At 42.6% G+C, this 24,595-nt stretch overlaps 1 protein-coding gene across 1 annotated transcript in view; it reads right to left on the bottom strand.

Moving 5' to 3' along the window:
- Positions 1 to 24,595, bottom strand: part of LOC136313615 (zinc finger protein 850-like) — a 102,933-nt gene that overhangs the window by 7,199 nt on the left and 71,139 nt on the right. Inside the window, exon 10 of the mRNA XM_066244133.1 lies at positions 6,095 to 6,170. Coding sequence (XP_066100230.1) covers positions 6,095 to 6,170 — 76 coding nt within the window. The remainder of the gene's footprint in view (positions 1 to 6,094; positions 6,171 to 24,595) is intronic.

Below are 24,595 nucleotides of genomic sequence, written 5' to 3'. Positions count from 1 at the left end.
TGATCACCTCCTATTAAGCCATGGGAGGGAGGAATCCCTTACCCTAGAGAGCATGAGATGGCTGAATACCTGACACCAAACAGATGAGATTGCCAGTAGTTTGTTAGTCACATACACTCACAGCCAAGGGGAGGATGACCAAATGTCAGGCAAGGCCATATAGGGGTTGCACTCAGGAATAGAGTGAAAAAGCAGGGTCTGTGAGAGGCAGGCTTTGTAGTAAAAATGATATGTTCCTGGTCCCTGTGGGAAGATGCGATGGGCTTATTTGAATAATTCTGCAGGCTGGCAGGGAAGTAAAATTCAGTACATTAAGAATCAGGAGGGGTACTGGTCTGGCTGGTGGAACAAACCAGGTAGGGAGTCTTTTCTGCTGGATAGCAGGCATATTTAGTGAGAGCAGCGGAATACATGGTTAAGGCTTTGGAGACTTGATAAAGACATCAAGGCTGTACATGAAGCTTTAGACTTTATAATATAATGCTCCAATCACATCCCTACCAAATCCACCCAATCATAAAAGCCTTATCTATCATAAGATCTCAATGAATACAGAGACTGAGACCAGAGAACATTAAATTTTATCTCATGTACTTGCGAGTCTAAGGTCTGTGGAGAAGTTTGGAGTTTTCCCTACAGCAGTCAAATAGAATTCTCACTTTCATCAAACTATAGATCTTCAAGGAAAGTTCAAAACTGGGATCTCCTGCTTAATATCAAGAATCCATTCCCCCAAACCAGACATTCTAACACTAAATCATTGAATATGTGCCTATTTTCCCATCACTGTAAATCAAAGAATTACATTCCACTATACATCAATTCGACTCCTCACCTAGTTTCATACCCCCCCCCCCGTATAGAATTATATAGTACATAGGAGTCAGTGGCTTCAGTATTTTCATTGTCTTTTTTGCTAAACTCACTTTTCTTACTTGATTTGCTTCTTTCTCCACAGTTTTTTCCAAAACTTTTCCAACTTTTTAGGAACTCATTTTATACTAGGCAAAAAACAAGGGCTACATGTGAAGTACACTATGAAAACGCATTTCCAACAAGTCCATACTGGCAGGAATGGCTCACATTCACATGATGCTCTGATGCATCCTTTATTAATAGTGGCACCAGATATAAACATTTCCTTTAATGATTCTTGCATATATTTCAAACATCTGTAGATGGTTCCAACAGTCTATCAATTGAACTTGGAATAAAACAAGACTCTAGCTGCAGATTTTGTTTGTTTAAAAATGTTGCATTAAACTATACAATTTCTTTTATATAAAGTTCTAAATATAGGCAAAATTAATTTATGGTATTGTACATCAGGATAGGTTACATTTAGACTGGGTGACCATGGGGACCTCAAAAGTGCTAGTAATAGTTTCTGTCATGACCTGTGGGCTGGTAGCATAAATGTACTCAATTCATAAAAAGTCATTTAGCTCTACACTTACAACTTATGTACTTTTCTATATGTAAATTATATGTCAAAATAAAGTTTAAAAACCTTTTTTTTTTAAATGTCAAATTGTGTGTTGGGGACATAAATTTTCCCTACATAAAACTAGACTAAAAATTATGGTACTCAGAGAAATATATGTTCTCTGAAATCTAAGTCTTATTTTTTACTATTTTATTTAGAAAATTAAACTTAAAAGGGTGACATTGATCAGTAACAGTACATAAGTTTCAGGTAAAAGGTAAACATTTCTATAGCTTTTGAACTATTGATTATGTTGTGTACCTATAAAGCCAGTAACTGCGGCCAACATCAAAGCCACCTGGCCAACGCAGGTTTAGGTTTGTTTTGGACAGACTGTACGGAATAAACAGAGCTGAAAACTGGTGGCCCATTTTTCTTTATTCTAGACTCGCACTCGCCAAGTGAGTAAAAACAAACACACTGGCCTGAGCTGTGGTGGCGCAGTGGATAAAGCGTCGACCTGGAAACACTGAGGTCGCCGGTTCGAAACCCTGGGCTTGCCTGGTCAAGGCACATATGGGAGTTGATGCTTCCAGCTCCTCCCCCCTTCTCTCTCTCTGTCTCTCCCTCTCCTCTCTAAAATGAATAAGTAAATAAATAAATACATAAATAAATAAAAACCCAAACACACTGGACTCCAAAACTCACTCATTTGGCACTCACAAAGCTACTGACTCATCTGAGTTTTCCTAGAATCAAAGGTTTCCACCTCATCAGTCTTATTCACCTCTGTTCCCATCTCCTTCTCCTCCACGAACTGGCTTCTCCTTCCCCCACTCCGCCATTTTGGCTGTCTACTCCACGTGGCTTCCCTGCCCTGCTACACCATGGGTTCTTCCTTTTATAAGAACATGATCTCTCTCTCCCCAAAATGGCCTCCTGGTTCCTCCTTTTAAAACCATTTAGCACAAAAGCCCTCCCCCAACACATATTACCATAACCACGCCTCTTCCCAAGCATGAAAGCAATATTATCACCTAGGCAACAGCCATCCACGTGGGCAGCACCATCTTTAACAATAATGGTGAAAAAAAAAACTTTATCTGCCCAACAGTATCCATTACACAAAGTCAAATGTTCTGAAGTTTTTGGGGTAGATACCTAGTAGAGAAATTGCTGGGTCATATGATAGTTCTATTCTTAATTTTTTGAGGAACCACCATACTTTCTTCCATAATGGTTGTACTAATTTGCATTCCCACCAGCAGTGAATGAGGGTTCCTTTTTCTCCACAGCCTCTCCAACATTTGTTATTATCTATCTTGTTGATAATAGCCAATATAACAGGTGTGAAGTAGTATCCTATTGTAGTTTTGATTTGCATTTCTCTAATAGATAGTGAGGATGAGCATCTTTTCATATATATGTTAGCCATTTGTATGTCTTCTTGGGAGAAGTGTCTGTTAAGGTCCTCTTCCCATTTTTTAATAAGTTTTTTGTTTTTAATTTTTATTTATTTATATATTTTTTACAGAGACAGAGAGTGAGTCAGAGAGAGGGGTAAACAGGGACAGACAGACAGGAACGAAGAGAGATGAGAAGCATCAATCATTAGTTTTTCATTGCACGTTGCAACACCTTAGTTGTTCATTGATTGCTTTCTCATATGTGCCTTGACAGTGTAACCCCTCAGCAGACCGAGTAACCCCTTGCTGGAGCCAGTGACCTTGGATTCAAGCTGGTGGGCTTTTCCTCAAACCAGATGAGCCCGTACTCAAACTGGCTACCTCGGGGTTTCGAACCTGGGTCCTCTGCATCCCAGTCCAACGCTCTATCCACTGCGCCACCGCCTGGTCAGGCTCTTCCCATTTTTTAATTGATTGTTTACTTCTTTGTTATTAAGTTTTGTGAGTTCTTTATATATATATTGTGGATATTAACCCCTTATTGGAGCTGTTGTTTGCAGATATCATCTCCCATTCTTTTGGTTGGCTGCCTATTTGTTTTGTTATTGGTTTCTTCTGCTGTACAAAAGCTTTTTAGTTTGATACAACCCATTCATTTATTGTTGCCTTTAATTCCCTTGTCTTTGGGGTCAAATTCATAAATTGTTCTATATGGCCAAGGCCCATGAATTTAGTATAAGGTTTAGGTTCAGGGCACTTTTAAAACCAGAGCCCCCTGCCTGACCAGGCAGTGGTGCAGTGAATAGTGTCAGACTGGGATGCAGAAAATCCAGGTTTGAAATTCCAAGGTCTCCGGCTTGAGCGTGGGCTCATCTGCCTTGAGCACGGGGTCACTGGCTTGAGTGTGGGATCATACACATGAATCCATGGTTGCTGGCTTGAGCCAAAGGTCACTGACTTGAAGCACAAGGTCACTGGCTTGAGCAAGGGGTCACTCACTCTGCTGCAGCCCCCCCAGTCAGGGCACATATGAGAAAGTAACAATGAACAACTAAGGAGACTAAGGAGCCACAACAATGAATTGATGCTTCTCTCTCCCTTCCTGTCTGTTCCTGTCTGTCCCTCTCTCTGACTCTGCCTCTGACAAAAACAAACAACAAAAAAAGCCAGAGCCCCCTTTAAAACTAAAATTCCCCTCACACAATTTCTTACCCAGGCTCAATGCAGAACATTTTCCTCCCCCACCGTGAGGCTATAGTTAATTGGCTTGCTATTCTCTCACTTAATGGCTTCTTGGCCTTCACTTTGAAATGCAGCAAAAAGTTTATCTTTGCAAAAGTCAGGAAAAGCTTACATTGAGAAAGGACCTTACAATTAGAGGAGTTTAAATTACAATAAAAGTTGCCTGACCTGGCCCTGGCCGGTTGGCTCAGCGGTGGAGCTGGAGCGTCGGCCTAGCGTGCGGGGGATCCGGGTTCGATTCCTGGCCAGGGCACATAGGAGAAGCGCCCATTTGCTTCTCCACCCCTCCCCCCCCCTTCCTCTCTGTCTCTCTCTTCCCCTCCCGCAGCCAAGGCTCCATTGGAGCAGAGATGGCCCAGGCACTGGGGATGGCTCCTTGGCCTCTGCCCCAGGCGCTAGAGTGGCTCTGGTCACGGCAGAGCGACGCCCCGGAGGGGCAGAGCATCGCCCCCTGGTGGGCAGAGCTTTGCCCCTGGTGGGCGTGCCGGGTGGATCCCGGTCAAGTGCATGCGGGAGTCTGTCTGACTGTCTCTCCCCGTTTCCAGCTTCAGAAAAATACAAAAAAAAAAAAAAAAAAAAAAAAAAAAGTTGCCTGACCTGTGGTGGCACAGTGGATAAACCGTTGATCTGGAAATGCTGAGGTCATCGGTTTAAAACCCTGGGCTTGTCTGGTCAAGGCACATATAGGAGTTGATGCTCCCAGCTCCTCCCCCCTGCTCTCTCTCTGTCTCTCTCTCTCCTCTCTAAAAAAATGAATAAAAAAAAAAAGTCTACCTACAGGCCCAGAGGCGCTATCTTCTGATAGCAGTCCTCTAGGAGATCAGCCCCCCACCCCATTCCAATGGCAGTACAAACCAGTGGGAGGAGGGGGGGACTGGCTTGCTTAAAGCCTCGCATGTACCTTCTGAGCTAGCACAGGCCTCCTGCGCTGTAGCTTTGGTTTAGCACAGGGGTCGGGAACCTATGGCTCGTGAGCCAGATGTGGCTCTTTTGATGGCTGCACCTGGCTGGCAGACAAATCTTTAATAAAAAAAAATAACGTTAAAAATATAAAACATTCTCATGTATTACAATCCATTCATTTCCTACCGCTCATGTTCATGGTTGCGGGTGGCTGAAGCCAATCACAGCTGTCCTCCGGGACAACACCAAATTTTTATTGGATAATGCGTAATGTACACGGGTTGTTGTATGGCTCTCATGGAATTACATTTTAAAATATGTGGTGTTCCTGGCTCTCTCAGCCAAAAAGGTTCCTGACCCCTGGTTTAGCATCAGCTCCCGTGCCCCTCAATCTCACCATTCCTGGCATAAGGAGACCCAGTCACTCCAGGCTTCCCTCTCGATAGCCACGGCAGATAAAACTCTGACCATCTAAGCTTCCTTCCCTTCCTTAGTCCCAGAGGAGAAAAAAAAAAAACCCAGTCACTCCACTCTCTGGAGCCCCAGTGGACAAAATCCAGGCCTATCTCTTCTCCAGAGCTGACTGCAAATACATCTTATCTTCCACCCCCTTTCTCAACCCTTCCCACTTTTAGCCCATTCAGTGCACAGATCTTTCAGGCAAGCCTGCAAGCTCAGCTGGAGTTGCTTCCCTGCATTATAGTTGTTCAATTTGTTGAAATTTCAAGGGGAAAGATCAGAAGTATCTCTCATGCCACCATTACTCTGACATCATCTAAATATTACTATCAAAAGCCTGCTCTTTACTACTTAATTAAGGAAAATGTAATTAAAGGGAATATTCTACAGAGAATGCCTGCACTTTTATCAAGCTTTTGTTTCCTCATAGCTTTTGACATATTTTGTGGATAGAAGATGGTCCACATTAGTGGGGGAAAAAAAAAGGGAGAGTCCATGGAGAGGATACTCAGCTATTTGTCCCTAACCCTCGTGGGAATAAGAGAAACTAGAGCAGGTTCATGGAAAGAATTCTGTTAATAGCACATTTCAGGATAAGGAATGAGCATATACACATGACCTAGAAATTGACAAAAAAGAGGAAAAAAAATCAACTTACCTGGGCCATGGTTTTGAACTGGTCAGTCTTTCTCAAGATTTCTGTTGAAGAACTGCAAAGTCCAGATAAAACAGATCTGGAAGAAGAAAAAGAAGCCATGAAATGTGCCTCAGAGCTCTCAAAATTAGTTATACTAACATGAGCTTTAGGGTGAAAGGTTCTGAAGATATCTATTAAATCCCGTTGATCTAATGTGTCCTTTAAGGCTGCTGTTTCTTTGTTAATTTTCTTTCTTGAGGATCTATCCATTGATGTTAGTGGGGTATTAAAATCCCCTACTATTGGCCCTGGCCGGTTGGCTCAGTGGTAGAGCGTCGGCCTGGTGTGCGGAAGTCCCAGGTTCGATTTCCGGCCAGGGCACACAGGAGAGGCGCCCATCTGCTTCTCCACCCCTCCCCCTCTCCTTCCTCTCTGTCTCTCTCTTCCCCTCCCGCAGCTGAGGCTCCATTGGAGCAAAAAGATGGCCCAGGCACTGGGGATGGCTCCTTGGCCTCTGCCCCAGGTGCTAGAGTGGCTCTGGTCACGATAGAGCGACGCCCCGGATGGGCAGAGCATCGCCCCCTGGGGGGCGTGCCGGGTGGATCCCGGTCGGGCGCATGCGGGAGTCTGTCTGACTGTGTCCCCGTTTCCAGCTTCAGAAAGATACAAAAAAAAAAAAATCCCCTACTATTATAGTATTGCTGTTGATCTCGCCCTTTATGTCCATCAAAATCTGCTTTATATATTTAGGTGTTCCTATATTATTAGGCGCATAGATTTTTTTAAAAATTCATTTTCTTTATTTGCAGAAGACATGATATTGTATACAGAGAACCCTAAAGATTCCACCAAAAACTATTAGAACTGATAATAAATTCAATAAAGTAGCAGGATACAAAATAAATGTCCAGAAATCAGTTGTATTTTTATGCACTAATAAAGATCTATCAGAAGAAAACAATCTCATTCACAATTGCTCCAGAAAGAATAAACTACCTAGGAATAAAGTTAACCAAGGTTGTAAAAGACCTGTCCTCTGAAAATTATAAGACACTAAAGAAAGAAACTGAAAAAGTACAAAGAAGTGGAAGCATATACCATGTTCATGAATAGGAAGAATTAACATCATTAAAATGTCCATATTACCCAAAACAATCTAGAGATCAAACATAATTCCTATCAAGATACCAATGGTTTATTTCACAGAACTAGAACAAATATTCCAAAAATTTATATGGAATCACAGAAGACCCCATATAGCCACAGCAATCTTGAGAAAGAAAAACAAAGTTTGAGGAATCACACTACCCTGTTATCAAATTGTACTGCAAGGCCATAGTAACCAAAACAGCTTGGTACTGCATAAAAACAGACATATAAATCAACGAAACAAAACAGAGCCCAGAAATCAATCCATGCCTAACAGTCAATTAATATTTTATATATGAGGCAAGAACATACAGTGAGGTAAAGACAGTCTATCCAGGGATAGTCAAACTTTTTATAAAAACTACCCACTTTTGCAGTACTGGTCAACCTAGTCCCTACTGCCCACTAGTGGGCGTTTCAGCTTTCATGGTGGGCAATAGCAGAGCAACCAAATGGCGCCGCGATTGGCCCATCATGAACAAAATGAAAAGACAATGCACTGAATGAAAGAACATATTCACTGATATATCTAATAGGATTTAATATACAAAATTTATAAAGAACTTATACAAGTCAACATCAAAAAATCCAATTAAAAAGTGGGTAGAGTATCTGAATACACTTTTCTAAAAAAGACATACAGATGGCCAATAGACATATAAAAGATGCTCAATGTCACTAATCATCAGAAAATACAAATTATAGCCACAATGAGATATCATCTCACACCTGTCAAAATGGCTATCATCAATAAATCAACAAACAATAAGTGTTGGTGAGAGTGTGGAGAAAATGGAACCCTTGTGCACTGTTGGTGGGAATGCAGATTGGTGTAGCCACTGTGGAAAGCAGTATGGAGTCATCTCAAAAAAATTAAACATGGAACTGTTTTTAGACACAGCTGTCTCACTTCTGGGAATATATTTAAGAATTGTGAAACTCTAATTAGAAAGAATATATGCACCTCTATGTTCACTGCAGCATTATTTACAATAGCCAAGATGTGGAAACAGCCCAAGTGCCCATCAGTAGATAAGTGAATAAAAAGCTATGGTACATTTTCACAATGGATAATACACGTCCATGAAAAAGAAGAAAATGTTACGTTTTGTGACAGCATGGATGGACCTGGAGAAAATTATGTTAAGTGAAATAACCCAGTCAGAGAAAGACAAATATCATATGATTTCACTCATATGTGGAATCTAATCAACAAAGTGAACCAACAAGGAAAATAGAGATGGACTTAAACACACAGAGCTAGCTGACAGCTCTCAGACAGAAAACAAAACTCTTGGACACAACAGTGTGATGATTTTCAGAGGCAGAGAGGGAGGTGGAAGAGATTATAGGGGGCATTAATGGTGTTGGACAAAGGCTTAACTTGGAAGTGAACACAATACTGTGTACAGGTATTTGTTGTACAACTGGGCACCTGCAACCTGTATAATTATGTTAAAGTGTCACCCCAATAAAATATATTCTGACAGATATGGTTTATAATGAATAAAAGCTGAAATGCATCTAATTGGATAAATGGTTAAACAACTAAAAATCATGCAAATATTAAAAAGTGATGATGTTGCGACAGTTTTGATGAGCCAGCACTGTTACAAAAAAAGGAAGGAAGGGAGGGAGGGAGGAAGGAAGTAATGAAGGAAGGAGAAAGGAAGACAAAAGGAAAGGAAAAACGGAAGGGGAGGGGAGGGGAGGGGAGAGGAGGGGAAAGGAGGGAAGGGAAGGGAAGGGAAGGGAAGGGAAGGGAAGGGAAGGGAAGGGAAGGGAAGGGAAGGGAAGGGAAGGGAAGGGAAGGGAAGGGAAGGGAAGGGAAGGGAAGGGAAGGGAAGGGAAGGGAAAAAGCCAACATGTTTCACATTAAACTATTTTGACAGAAAAAAGAAATCACATGTATGCCTAGAAGGACCAGTTAAAATGTTTACAATGACAGCCTGTGATACTAATCACAGTATCAAATATAGTGTGAACTAAAGTACACAAATACTCCAAAGAAAGAAAAGACTTTCTCAGGTCAAGATTTTCTTCCTGTCTTCAATTAAACTAAGAAGAGAGCTTAGCATATTCTAAAAACAGCTGCTATTCTTCCTGAGTGACTTTCTAACTTCAGCTTCTAATTTATGAACCAACTCTATGATTTAATTTGCTCATATATATTGAAGTACTATGTAGAAAAGAATGGCAAAAAGTTCGTAACTGATGTCTTTTAAGCACTGATTGCAGTCTAATGGCTTCCTCCCTTCACATCTGCCTGGCAAATCAGTATAGATTGCTTCTGACCAATCCTTTGGGGTAAGATGCCTATGAAGCCCTACAGCAGATGCTGGATCTTGTCCTACTATTCTCCTTTTACATACAATATCACAAAGTGAAAATTGTAAGGCATAAATCTTACTGTATGAAACCCATAGAAATCCCATAGCCTCAGAATAACCTGAACATAACTCGACAATGCTTGCTGACATCAAATTGATATCTCCTTCCTCCATCATGATAAGATTACTAAGGCAGGATAAATTTTTAAGTATACATAATGATTAGACTTAGTATACTGTTGTAATTACTAATATAGGCTTTGCTGTCAGATTTACAGGATATAAATCTCAGCTCTGATAGTTATTAACTGTGTAATCTTGGGCATGTTAATTAATTTTTCAGTTTTAGTTCCTTTCTATGTAAAATGGTGATAATTATAGCTCTACATCAAAGTGTTGTTATAAGGCACTACATATAAAGCACTTAAAGAAGGAAATAAAAATCTAATTAAAAGCAGCTATAGATGAAGAATATATATACTCTTCTTCCTGTAATTATTAAAGAATATTTTTTCTATAAAAAAAAATGAGCTTTTCAGCTCTGCTCTTTCTTATAATGCTAACTATTAAGTTTCAAAGCTTTGTGTTGACAAGTAATTCCTCCTGATTAACAACAATTTACAAAAGGGAGGGGTACGTGAATGAAATAAATGTGGTGAAATTCTCACAATTTTTGGATCTGAGTTATAAGAAAAAACATGGAATTACAACATAATAGTAACAACTAAATCTGCTGATCACTTACATGTCTCAAACATTATCTAAGAATTTTACATATATTACTTCATTTATTCATAGCAATACTATATAGTATATTCTATAACTGTCTTTTTACAGATGAAGAAACTCTAGCACAGAGATAAACTGTCCCAATTTCACCCAGTTTTAAGTGACAGATTTAGGGTTAGAACCCTGGTAATTTAGTTCTATAGCCCATAATATTGCCACTATACTAAACTGCCTCTCTTAAAAACACATAAATATGTGGCCCGAAACAAACTCATGCTGTCAAAAACTTCAAACCTCTTCTCAAATTTCTACTAATGTCTTTGCTATTAATAATCCCTTCCTTTGTAACAGAGAACTAGGTTAAAAACCCTACCACATTACCACTCCTTTAAAGCCTCAAGCAAAAGACCCTTTCAGGGATCAAACCACCTTTCCCTGCTTTGACCTCAGGGCAGTAGAGAAGATCAAGCCACCTAGTGTGAATACAACTAAACTAATCTCAACAAATCACAGCCTAAACTAAAACTCTGCAGATACACTTCATTGTAGACCAGGGGTTTAGAAAGAAGCAGCTCACAGATGAAACATTAATTGCCAAATGTTCCTGTAAATACCCACTTGTGGAAGGAGAGGGATGCCTATCTACATCATCTCCATCTTTCACTGGGAAGGGAGGGCAAAGACCCAGGCCAATAGATACTTCAGGTGTTAAAGCCTTACCAGCTAAAGCTACAGGGAACAAGCCTATACAGTCAGACTGATTTACTCAAGACAGGAAGGAAATTCCTCAGAAACAGCTAGAATTTGATGGAAGAGAGAAAGAGGCTCTCTCATAAAGGGTTGAGTATCAACTGAAGGTTTCTGAGGAAGGGGGAACAATTCTGGAATGTTTGCTATTGAGAGTAGAATGCAGGGATTAATTAGAGGTTGAGCTATGATAATGTGAGTAGTTTAGCAATTGGGTATCCCCAGGAATAAAATAAAAATAGCAAAGTGGGTCTGGAGCACTTTCTTGGTAAGAAAGCTGTAATCTCTCAAAGAGAAAGTCATTACAGCGTTTTACAATTGCTGCATGACCTGAGGATATGGTAGGCAGTTAAACAGACATGAGCAAAGCAAGAACAACGAGCCAGGTATAGAAGGAACACCAGGGCGGAAAGCCCCAGGTACCTAACAATGAGCAAAACTGAGAAAACAGGGACCTCGCCCCCAGGATAACCTTTACTCCCCTAGCATATCACTGGTCATGAGATTTAGAACCTCTGCCTTTTCATATTACTGGTCATGTGGTTCAGACCCTCCCTTGACCTTCATGCATGTTAGACTTTTTCATGTTATTAAACCTCCAGAACAATGAAGCTCTGACTGACATCAAATACACATAGGTCTCAGTTGTGTTACAGCTCCAGGCCCAGAAAAGCAGCAAAACTAGACAAGCAAAGCTATGGCTGACCAACCAATCAGTAGAGACCACAACCCTGAAAGGACACAACTAGAAAGCTGATGAATACTCTACTAGCAGGGGTCCCCAAACTTTTTACACAGGGGGCCAGTTCACTGTCCCTCAGATCGTTGGAGGGCCGCCACATACAGTGCTCCTCTCACTGACCACCAGTGAAAGAGGTGCCCCTTTCCAGAAGTGCGGCGGGAGCTGTATAAATGGTTTCAGGGGGCCACATGGGGCCCGCGGGCCGTAGTTTGGGGATGCCTGCTTGGGACCCTTCCCTGAGACCTCCAGATAAATACCCTCAAGATGGAGGGCCCACTGTGGCTCTCTCTGTGGAGCAAGCCCATGTCTTTCCCCATCCCCTTCACCCAGGCACATTTTCCTTGCCTGTTCTTTCTCCTAAGCTCCAAAGGCCCTTATTTTGCCCCTGTAACTTGATTCCTGAGCCCATTTCTTCTATAGCTCATGTCTACTTCTGTGACTTTCTAAATAACTTCCTCTTATAGTTTTGAGTCTTGCTTCTGAATTCTTTCTTAGCCAGAACTCAAGTACCCATGTTGCTGAACCAAGATCAGGTCCAACTCCCGGGGTCTAACACCTGGTGCCATTCTAATTTTGCACCTCGCTTTATCTGCCTCTTCTCTTCCAGCTTGATTAATGAATGATAAGACTGCTTTTCCTCTTTTGAGTCCCGCCTGATTTTCCCTCTTTCACAAAAGCAAATATTCCCATTTCTGGAAAAATAAAAATTACATTTCATCGAACAAAAGAGAAACAGAGACTCATCTTGAGATAAGTATGTATCTATCCACACATATCAATTGATTATATATTGATAGATATATAAAAGTTATGTATAATATATATCCTTTCTCTTTCCTTTCATGAAGTTCAGCAGGTTTGGGGAAGGAGACAGGAATCTTGAAACATTAAGCCTTGCGCCCTGGCCGGTTGGCTCAGCGGTAGAGCGTCGGCCTGGCGTGCAGAAGTCCCGGGTTCGATTCCCGGCCAGGGCACACAGGAGAAGCGCCCATTTGCTTCTCCACCCCTCCCCCTCCTTCCTCTCTGTCTCTCTCTTCCCCTCCTGCGGCCGAGGCTCCATTGGAGCAAAGATGGCCTGGGCGCTGGGGATGGCTCCTTGGCCTCTGCCCCAGGCGCTAGAGTGGCTCTGGTCGCAACAGAGCGACGCCCCCGGAGGGGCAGAGCATCGCCCCCTGGTGGGCAGAGCTTCGCCCCTGGTGGGCGTGCGGGGTGGATCCCGGTCTGGTGCATGCAGGAGTCTGACTGTCTCTCCCTGTTTCCAGCTTCAGAAAAATACAAAAAAAAAAAAAAAAAGTTTTGAAACATTAAGCCTTGCTTGGAGCTCGGCCAGGCTGGCCAACTCAAGTTACACCCTCACTCCCTGTCTCGCTCCCCCTACCCACCACACTCATTACCCCTACGGACATCTGGGAGCCTGGGGTAGCGCTGCCAACCCTTCCCGGCATCAGAGAGAAAGGCCGGAGTACATAGGCCAGGGCTGGAATCTGCTTCCTAGTTCATGGCACTTTCTTGGCAGGGATAACGGGTGAAACTGTGGTTCTGTGATCTGCAGCGGTTCTCAGGATTGCACATTTTTGTTGACGGCCATACATTTAACTCGGAGCCACTCTGGGCCGCTGGATCTGTGCGGCCCTGAAGCAAAAAAAGGGCAGAGGACGCATCAAGCCACCCAGAGCCCAGTTACCATCACAAACTCCACAGTGACTGCAACGTTGTTCACATCTAGGCCCGCGCCACCCCCGCGCCCATTTCTTCGATGTCCCTCAGCAACTCACCTCTCCAGCCGATACCAGCAAGGAAGCCGTTAGCAAACTACGCCGTAGAGGCCTGTGGGAAATGTAGTCTGCAGTAGGAGGGCCTGGATCCTCTGCAAAGGGTTGCTGGGAGCGCGCAAAGGCGGAGCGGAGCGCAGGGAGCTGGAAGATGAGCTGGTTGGGGAGGGGTTTAAGGCTGCACCAGGCTGAACTAGGTACCCTTAGTAACCTCAGGATTGTGTTTGTCGCTGAGGAAGCCCTACCAGGGTTTAAAAAATCTTAGTTTCAGTACACAGACCTTACACCTTAAACCAGAATTAACTCAAAATAAATCATAACCCTAGATATAGAATACACAACTATAAAACTTATGGAGAAAAATCTGTGTGGCCGTATGTTTGTGAATGTGTTTTTAGATATAACACCAAAAGTATGACCTGTAAAAAAAATTAACTTATATTATATAACACAAACATTTATAAATAATGATAAATATGTGTATATACTTGGCTTAGTACACACAAATATAATTTCTAGCTCTGTTTGCTGAAAGGGCCCAGAATTAATGACATTACAAGAAAAATGAGCAATCTCTGGGCCTTGATATTGATTTCTAATATTCTACAGGGAAAGAAACCAGAGATCCTTGGAAAAATGGCTGGTTCTAGGGCTGAGAATATACAAAACAATAGAGAATATACAAAAATAAGCCTGGAATATCTTGTAGTACCAGAAAGTAAAGAAAGTGCTCAAAGACAAAATGAGACCTGGCCAGGTAGCTCAGTTGGTTAGAGCATTATCCCAATATGTGCAAAGATTGGGGTTTCAATCCCTGGTCAGGGTACATAAAAAAATCGACCAATGAATGCATAAATAAGTGGAACAACAAATCTATGTTTCTCTCTCTCTCTCTCTCTCTCTCTAAAATCAATCAATCAATAAAAATTTTTTAAAGAATTCTAAGCCTGACCTGTGGTGGTGCAGTGGATAAGGTGTCAACCTGGAATATTGAGCTCATGGGTTCAAGGCCCAGGTTTTCCAGTCAAGGCACATACAAGAAGCAGCTACGAGTTGAGGCTTCCTGCTTCCCACCACCACTACCCTCTCTCTCTCTCTCTCTCTCTCTCTCTCTCTCTCTCGCTCTTTCTCTCATCTTTAAAATCAAGAAATAAAACCTTTAAAAACTAAAAATAAAAGAATTTTTTAAATGATGGGGTTATGTCAAAGGGGCACAGGAGCCAACTGAAAGAGTTTACAATGGCCTAGTAGAGCAATTTGAGTGACAGATGATAGATAAGATAGTATTAAATTATAATCTATGTATAAAATATATATTTATATATCCATGAGTCCATCCTTATAAAAAGAAATGGTTGAATAAATAAATGGGGAACAATGAAAAAATCTCCCATATAGAAGGATGCAGAGACCAGCTCGGCAATGGGTGTGCATGAGAGGAAGGCAGTGCAGGACTTAAGGAAAAAACACACAAGACACAACATAAAGAAAAGATGGGTACAGGGAACTCCCAGCCTCTAGGACTGAGAGCACAGATCTCTGCAGCCTTATCATATTTGTTTCTTTAATCATCAAACAAATTAGCAGAGCGTGTACTCAGGTGCTGAGAAGGATGATTAACTAAAACCTTTCAGGAATGCAGGAAATGGCTCTAGGGATCAGATGCTTCCTTAAACAATCTTATCAGTCCTTGTAGGGGCAGCGGTCACAGGACTTGGCATTGCAAAGACTTGTGTCAGGGCAGCATTCCAATCTCCGGCCATTTTCCTACATGCCCCCCTTTGTTTTTGTATAGCCGCATAGACAGTTTTTATAGCCTCTTTCTGTACTAATTGTCAGAGGGTTTATTGCAAGCATCTGAGGACTAATGAAAAGCATGTTAAAATAATATATATCCCAATGAGACCTCCCAATAACCCAGTACCCCAATGTTCTACCCAAGAAATAGGATTAAGGGATTGCAGACCATCAGCAATGCCACGCACAGTGTTAGTAGCTGGTAAAAGTTGTAACCATGCATTTTCCGTGTTAAAAACATCAGCTCGAAGCTGTGTGATGTCTAAATTAAGATTATGATGTCAAACACTATTCCAAGAAGAGTCTCATTATAACTATGTGGGGTCACGCAAAAGGAGGTGTGATTCCAGTCACAATGAAGTTTAAGCTATATCTTTACAGTTAGTAGTTCTTCACCTAGCAGCAACACTGCATTTTCTAAATCTAAATCAGGCGTGTGTTGATTTCTTGATCAATGTGAATTTGACTTCCCTATGCTAACCTAGCATTTTCATGCCATTGTTGAACAAATTCAGTAGTTCGGATACTTTGATGTAAGTCTACTCCTGATAGGCTGCAACAGTAGTAAGAGCTATAATGCCCAGGATAGCAGTGATTAGCATTCCAGTAAACCTTCTGGAACATGATTGTTCACCGAAAAGATGGAATGTGCATCACATCCATCTGCCAAATGTGGCAATTGTTTGGGATTGTTAATGATTTGACATTTAGGACACGTGTGTACAATGTCTTTAGCTTGCTTCCAAAACAATTGAAATCTAGCATGGAGTCCTGTAGCATTAACAGCAGGCATAACCAGTTTGTCAGCTGTAGCATCGCCTGCAGCTAAGGGTCCTGGTAGATTAGTATGTGAATGAATATGAGTGATATAGAAAGGGAAGCGGTGTTGTTGGACAGTTTGTTGTAATTGAGAAAACAGATTAGTAAGAGGTTGTGATAAAGAAGGTTTTAACAAAACTGTTTTGATCACCTTTGTGATTTGTACTACATAAGCAGAATCACTAACAATGTTAACTGGATTGGGAAAATCCTGCAAAGCAGAAATAATAGCATATAATTCAGCTTGGTGAGCAGAAAAACCTGGGGTGGAAATCCGTTTCTGTATCATCCCGGTATAGCCAGCATGTCTATTACCAGAGCCATCAGTAAAGATGGTGGGGTTATTATATAAAGGTTCCAGCCAGCTAATATGAGGTAAAATCCATTGAGTGTGCCTCAGGAACTGGAAAAGAGGATTTTTTGGATAATGATTATCAATAATCTCTAGGAAATCAGCAAAAGCTGTCAGTGTAAATGACTCTAAAAACAAAAAGAAATGTCAGCTCTTAAGAGAAGGATGATAGTAGACGGATCACATTCCACAAGTTGTTGAATCCATTCTCTTCCTTTGAGAATAAGTGAAGACATGAGATCAAGATAGGGAAAGAGAGATTTTATTTTATAGTAGAATTAGGTAAGAATAGACATTTGGCCCTAGCCGGTTGGCTCAGAGGTAGAGCGTCGGCCTGGCGTGCGGGGAACCCTGGTTCGATTCCCGGCCAGGGCACATAGGAGAAGCGCCCATTTGCTTCTCCACCTCCCACCCCCTCCTTCCTCTCTGTCTGTCTCTTCCCCTCCCGCAGCCAAGGCTCCATTGGAGCAAAGATGGCCCGGGCGCTGGGGATGGCTCCTTGGCCTCTGCCCCAGGCGCTGGAGTGGCTCTGGTTGCGGCAAAGCGACCCCCCGGAGGGGCAGAGCATCGCCCCTTGGTGGGCAGAGCGTCGCCCCTGGTGGGCGTGCCGGGTGGATCCCGGTCGGGCGCATGCGGGAGTCTGTCTCTCCCCGTTTCCAGCTTCAGAAAAAAAAAAAAAAAAGAATAGACATTCAACTAATTTATCATGCTGAACAATAATATCTGTAGGAGAATGTGGTGAATGAAAAATCAACAACTGAAGTGGTTCTTTATCCTAAACATGATATAATTGAGCCTGATGGATTTTTTTCTTCCATTACTTTAAGCTCCTTTTCTGCTTCTTTGGTTAAAATTCTAGGACTATTCAGACTAGGGTCTCCACGCAAAAGAGAAAATAAAGAAGAGAGCTCATGTGTCATAATTCCCACTTTTGGGTAAAGCCAATTAATATCTCCTAATAATTTCTATAAATCATTTAAAGTCTTAATGCTATCTCTGCATATTTGTACTTTTTGGAGTCACATTATAGTGCAGTCTATGATAGTGCCTAAATAAGAGACCTATTGAATCTTTTCAGGTGCTATTTTTAAGCCAGCAATTTGCATCTGTTTTTCTGAAGCAGAATAGACTTTATTCTTCTTGATTTCTTGCTGCTACAAGAATATCATCCATATAATAATGGATGATGTAGCACTGAGGGAATTGTGACTGAACAGGTTCCAGGGCTTTAGCTACAAAGTTTTGACAAATAGTAGGGCTGTTAAGCATGCCTTGTGGCAATACCTTCTACTGAAATATTTTCATTGGCTCTTTAGCATTAAGGGAAGGTACAGAAAAGGCAAATTTTTCTTGATCTTCCTGTCCCAAAGGTGTAGTGAAAAATGATTATTTTAAATCAATCACTATTAATAGCCATTCCTTAGGTATTAAAGATGGATTTGGTAACCCTGGTTGTAAAGCTCCCATAGGTTGAACTACTGCATTTACTGCATGTAAATCTGTAAAAAAATCTCCACTTTCCCGATTTTTTCTTAATCACAAACCCTGTAGAATTCCACTAGAGAATTTCATGGGCTAAATGATTCCACTATATGTCCTTTTTCTAATTGCTCTAATATTAATTCTTTTTTTCTTTTTCTTTTTTGTATTTTTCCGAATTTAGAAGCAGGGAGGCAGTCAGACAGACTCCTGCATGCGCCCAACCGGGATCCACCCGGTATACCCACCAGGAGGTGATGCGCTGCCCATCTGGGGTGTAGCTCCATTGTGGCTGTAGCCATTCTAGCACCTGAGGCAGAGGCCATGGAGCCATCCTCAGCGCCTGGGCCAACTTTGCTCCAATGGAGCCTTGGCTGTGGGAGGACAAGACAGAGAGAGGAAGGAGAAGGAGAAGGGTGGAGAAGCAGATGGGCGCTTCTCCTGTGTGCCCTGGCTGGGAATCGAACCCAGGACTTCCACATTTTGGGCTGATGCTCTACCGCTGAGCCAACTGGCTAGGGCTCTAGTGCTAATTCTTGAAGAGCCTCCAATTTTTCTTTAGTTAGTGGCCACTGTTCAATCCAAACAAGCTTATCTGTTGTCCATTTTAAAGGCACTGCTTGGGGTTTAGAGAGGAGGCTTTTGTGAACAGTAGCCGCTAGAGGAAAATGCAATGGTTTTGGTTTTTTTTTTCTCTAGCCTCTTATTTTAGGCTATAAGGCAGGGGTCGAGAACCTATGGCTCGCGAGCCAGATGTGGCTCTTTTGATGGCTGCATCTGGCTCACAGACAAATCTTTAATAAAAAAAAAAAATAACGTTAAAATATAAAACATTCTCGCCTGACCTCTGGTGGCGCAGTGGATAAAGCGTCGACCTGGGAACATTGAGGTTGCCGGTTCAAAACTCTGCACTTGTCTGGTCAAGGCATATATGGGAGTTGATGCTTCCTGCTCCTCCCCCCTTTCTCTCTCTCTCTCTCTATCTCTCTCTTCCTCTCCCTCCCTCCTCTCTAAAATGAATAAATAAAAATAAATTCTAAAATATATATATATATATATATATATATATATATATATATATATATATATATATAAAACATTCTCATGTATTACAATCCATTCATTTCCTACTGCTCATGTTCATGGTTGCGGGTGGCTACAGCCAATCACAGCTGTCCTCTGGGACAACACCAAATTTTCATTGGATAACGCATAACGTACACGGGTCGTTGTATGGCTCTCACAGAATTACATTTTAAAATATGTGGCGTTCATGGCTCTCTCAGCCAAAAAGTTTCCCGACCCCTGCTATAAGGGCACTGTAATGCCTTGTTGATTTTACTAATGCCACTCCTCAGAATATATTCTTGCTGCTTCATAATTTTTTGGCTTTGTTTGCTGTGCTGTGGGAGAGTGGGAATATGAATTTCTGCTTGCCATTGTTCTAAAATATCTCTTCCCCAAAGACTGACTGGAAATTCTGCAACATAGGGCTGTAATGTCGTGGGCTGACCATCAGGTCCAGAGCAAAAGTGTATGTTAATACTTTGCTTTAAACCTCTTACAGTACCTAGGCCAACTATAGAAATATCTGTCTCTTGAAGAGGCCAATTGTGAGGCCAAGAATACTGATAATGGATATATCTGCCCCTGTATCAATTAGATCCTTAAATTTTTTATTTTGTATAGTAATTTAACAGATGGGACGTTTGTCTAAAATTTTTTCTGTTAAGAAGACCCCTGCTTGTTCAGAGCTCCCAAATCCTTGCGAGCCGTGGACCTTCTGACTTGATCCAGTTGGAACATAGGACAACAATAAAAATTGAGTGATTTATTCTTTTTTTTTTTTTTTTTAACAGAGACAGAGAGAGAGTCAGAGAGAGGGATAGACAGGGACAGATAGACAGGAACGGAGAGATGAGAAGCATCAATCATTAGTTTTTCATTGTGCATTGTAACACCTTAGTTGTTCATTGATTGCTTTCTCATATGTGCCTTGACTGCGGGCCTTCAGCAGACTGAGTAACCCCTTGCTTGAGCCAGCGACCTTGGGTCCAAGCTGGTGAGCTTTTGCTCAAACCAGATGAGCCCGCACTCAAGCTGGTGACCTCGGGGTCTCGAACCTGGGTCCTCGAGCATCCCAGTCCGATGCTCTATCCACTGTGCCACTGCCTGGTCAGGCAAGTAATTTATTCTTTAGGATCTGCCTTCCATGAGATTGAGGAAGACATCAGGACTATAATTTCCCTAGTATAATCACTGTCAATAACTCCAGTATGAACTCAGACTCCTTTTGATGGAATGTCCTAACAAAAGTCCCACTGTATTTAGAGGTAGTAGTCCACATACACTGGTCTTAACTTTTACAGGGTTCTGTCTGAGGGTTAAAAGAATACCTTCTCTGGTAGTAACATCTACTGCTGAACTCCCTGCTGTTGCTGGGATAATTCCAGGACATTGCAGAGTATTGCTCCTGAGGAAGCCTGGAAGCTTCCTGCTGCACTGAGTATGCTCCCTTTGCCCTGCTGGTGGTTTCCCTGAAGCAGTGTTCCATTTTTATGATATTGAGAATGGCACTGGCTAGACCAATGGTTACCTTTCCTACAATGTGGGCATATTCCAGGCGGCTTTCTTCCCTCATTCTCTCATTTTTGCTGAGGAATTATACTATTGACTTTTTTTTTATTACAATCCTTTTTAGTATGACCTAACTTGCCACAGTTATAGCATTTTCCGGGAAATTTTGAGTTTAACTTTAATCCTGCCATAGCTTGAGCCATCATAGCCCTGTAGCTCTCAGTGTCAACTCCTTGGCATATTTTAATGTATCCAGTTAAGTCTAATTTGCCTTTCATTGGGCCAATAGCCTTTTGGCAATCTTGATTAGTGTTTTCAAAAGCTAAAAGGTGGAGTATCAGCAGTTTCAATATTGGTAATTTGTTTTTTAATAGCCTCTTGGAGCCGGGCAATGAATTCAGGGCCCCTTTGGTCCTTGCAATACCTTTTGAAAAGAGACAGCTGGTTGGCCCTTAGGTTCAATTTTCTCCCAAGTTTGCAAGCAACATTTCCTAATTTGGGCAATGGCCTGATCATTCATAGGAAGTTGATTTGGGACTCCTGCCCATGCTTCTGAGCCCATCAATTGTTCCAGTGAAATAGGAATGTAATGGGTTCTGCTATGTGCAGCTTGAGTTTTAGCATGGTCATACCACCAGGGCTTAAATTGCAGAAATTCCCCAGAACTTAACACAGTTTGAGCCAAAGTGTTCAAATCAACAGGAATTAAGCGAGAACCTTTAGCAAGACCCTGAATCAGGCTGTAAGTGAAAGGAGAATTAGTTCCATACTTTTTATTAGCCCAGATCTCTGCAGAATTAGTTCCATACATTGCAGAGACCAGCTCTGCAATGGGTGTGCACAAGAGGGAGGCGCTGCAAGACTTAAGAAAAAACGCGCAAGACACAACATAAATAAAAGATGGGCTTGAGAAGGCGGTGGCGCAGTGGATAGAGCATTGGACAAGGATGCAGAAGACCCAGGTTCGAAACCCCAAGGTCGCCAGCTTGAGTGCAGGCTCATCTGGCTTGAGCAAGGCTCACCAGCTTGAGCCTAAGGTTGCTGGCTTGAGCAAGGTGTCATTCAGTCTGCTGTAGCCCTCCAGTCAAGGCACATATGAGAAAGCAATCAATAAACAACTAAGGTGCCACAACAAAGAATTGATGCTTCACATCTCTCTCCCTTCCTGTCTGTCTGTCCCTATATGTCCCTCTCTCTGTCTCTCTCTTTGTCTCACACACACACACACACACACACACACACACAAAAGATGGGTACAGGGGACTTCCAGCCTCTAGGGCTGAGAGCCCAGATCTCTGCAGCCTCATTGTATTTGTTTCTATAATCATCAAACAAATTAGCAGAGCATGGGCTCAGGTACTGAGAAGGATAATTAATTGAAACCTTTCAGGTATACCGAAAATGGCTATAGGGATCAGATGTTTCCTTTAAACAATCTTACTAGTGCTTGCTGGGGCAGCATTCTGCCCCCGCAGGACGTGGCGTTCCCAAGTCCGCACCAAAGACTTGTGTCAGGGCAGCATCCCAATCTCTGGCCATTTTCCTACAGATGGAGTCTAAATAATTAGTGTGGATTTCCCCTTCTCCTGTAATTGGAGCATTACTCCCCCACTCCTTAAGTGTTGACTGTGCTTATTGTCTTCCTCCCAAAGAGTATAGTAAGGGAAGAGGGATAAAGTAGCTGTACAGTGAAGAAAAATGGCAAACACTACCTCAGCTAGGTGTTCAAGGCTAATGTCAGTGATGTTATGTTGGTAGTATGTACCTTTAATATTCTATGGTAAGAGTGGCAGTTAATGTGGTCATTGTCCCAAAGCAATCTAAACCCAGTCTAGCTAGGAGAAAGTCTTTAGACAACCTCAACTCCAGGGGCATTCTATAAAACAACTGACCAGTATTGTTAATAACACTAACAAGAGAAAACTAAAAAATAAAAATTGAAAAAATGAAAATTCTATAAATAATGATAAGTGGAACAAAAACTACAGAAAACAAGAAGCAGGAACTAAGGAAAAATAAAAAAAAGAAAAAATGAAATAAGAAACAAAACACCACAAAAAAGTATGAGTCCAAAATATAATAATATGAAAAAAATTGAAGTTCATATGGGGGAGGGAGGAAGAAGAAAGGGAAAAGTGAAAAAAAAAGGGTAAAAGAGAAAGTGTCAGAAATTAAGCCCTCACAAAATACAAGAATAAAAAATATAACAACTAAGGATAATTGAAATTCAAATGGGAAAAAGAGAAAGAAGTAAAAGGATAGAAGAAAAAATTAGAAAAAGCAAAAAAAATGTATTTTTTTCTGTTTTGAGAGGTTACCTTTTCCTTTTTCTGGCAGGTGGTACTGTACTACAAGTTTTGCCTCTGTGAGCACAGTTCCACTGAGGTGTCACTGTCCTAATGATATAGGCAGAAAAACCACAATCGCATTGGTGGGAGGGGCTTGTCTTTAGGGCTTTGCAATTTTATGGCTCTAGCAATGGCGGTCTCAGGTCTCCCTGTGTCTCTACCCACAGCTCAACAGAGCAGGAGATCACACGGCCGCTGGGCACCCCTGCCTCTCACAGGAAGAGTGTGGCCTGGAGACTCAGCTGTGAAGGATCCACCACCGCCACTGTCTGCACAGCGAGGGCAGCAATGTGGGACCTGGGGGACACAGCCTGGCTCTCCTTCCAAGACCCTTCAAAGTGTGCCCCATTGGCTGGGAAGGGCCTGTGTGCCGCCAGCCAATGTCAGCCAGGTGCCTGAGCTTTGGGAGTGAGGCAGCGTGGGGCAGATCGCAGATCAAGCGCGCCTCTGCACCACACTGGGCAGACTGAGCACACCTCAGCACCCTGCAGGCTGATCTCCATGGGCTATTCACACATGGATCAGGGTGCACAGCAGGCTGTGTGCATGCCCTGCCCCTACCATCATAAGTGGAGCCCAGCGATGCTGGTAGACCACAAACTGGCTGTGTCGCTGCTCTTGGTTGCCTGCCTGCCTTAATACAGCTCTTTCCCTCTGCCCGTCTCTCCACTTCTCCAGGCTCTGACACAAAAGCCATGCTAAAAGTGCCTGTCTCCCTCAGATCAGTGAGGAAAAAGAAAAACTCAGCCCTCTGGCTTTTGTCTTCCATGAGCGGATCATATCTTCTGCCCTTCTTTTCACCCAATCAAGCTTTGTCCATTTGGCGTGAATATTTCACATACACCTGCAAATCCAGCTGGGGTTTCTTCTTTTCCTTATAGTTGTCTAATCTGTTGAAATTTCAAGGGGAGAGACCAGGAGTTATCTCTCATGTGGACATTTCTCTGACATCCATCTTTGTGATCGGAATTTTATTTTTTCTCAAGTGAGAAGCAGAGAGACAGACTCCTGCATGAGCCCTGACTGGAATCCACCTGGAAATGCCCTTACCAATGCTCTGCCAAACTGAGGCTGTTGCTCCATTGCTGGGCAACTAGGCTATTTAGCATCTGATGTAAGGCTGCCATGGAGCAATCCACAGCACCTGGGGCCAACTTACTCAAACCAAGCCATGGCTAGGGGAGAAGAAGAGAGAAATAAAAAGAGAGAAGGGAGCCCTGGCCGGTTGGCTCAGTGGTAGAGCATCGGTCTGGTGTGCAGGAGTCCTGGGTTCGATTCCCGGCCAGGGCACACAGGACAAGTGCCCATCTGCTTCTCCACCCCTCTCCCTCTCCTTCCTCTCTGTCTCTCTCTTCCCCTCCCGCAGCCAAGGCTCTATTGGAGCAAAGTTGGCCCGGGCGCTGAGGATGGCTCTGTGGCCTCTGCCTCAGGCGCTAGAATGGCTCTGGTCATAACAGAGCAATGCCCTAGATGGGCAGAGCATCAACCCCTGGTGGGCATGCCGGGTGGATCCCGGTCGGGTGCATGCGGGAGTCTGTCTGACTGCCTCCCTGTTTCCAACTTCAGAAAAAAAAAAAAAGAGAGAAGGGAGATTGGAAGGGGTGGAGAAGCAGATGGTTACTTCTCCTCTGTGCTCTGAGAATCGAACTTGGATGTACAAATGCCAGGTCAACACTCTACC

The sequence above is a fragment of the Saccopteryx bilineata genome, chromosome 9 (assembly GCF_036850765.1).
Source record: "Saccopteryx bilineata isolate mSacBil1 chromosome 9, mSacBil1_pri_phased_curated, whole genome shotgun sequence".
NCBI classification, from domain to species: domain Eukaryota; kingdom Metazoa; phylum Chordata; class Mammalia; order Chiroptera; family Emballonuridae; genus Saccopteryx; species Saccopteryx bilineata.
This window is presented reverse-complemented; position numbering and strand designations above follow the sequence as displayed.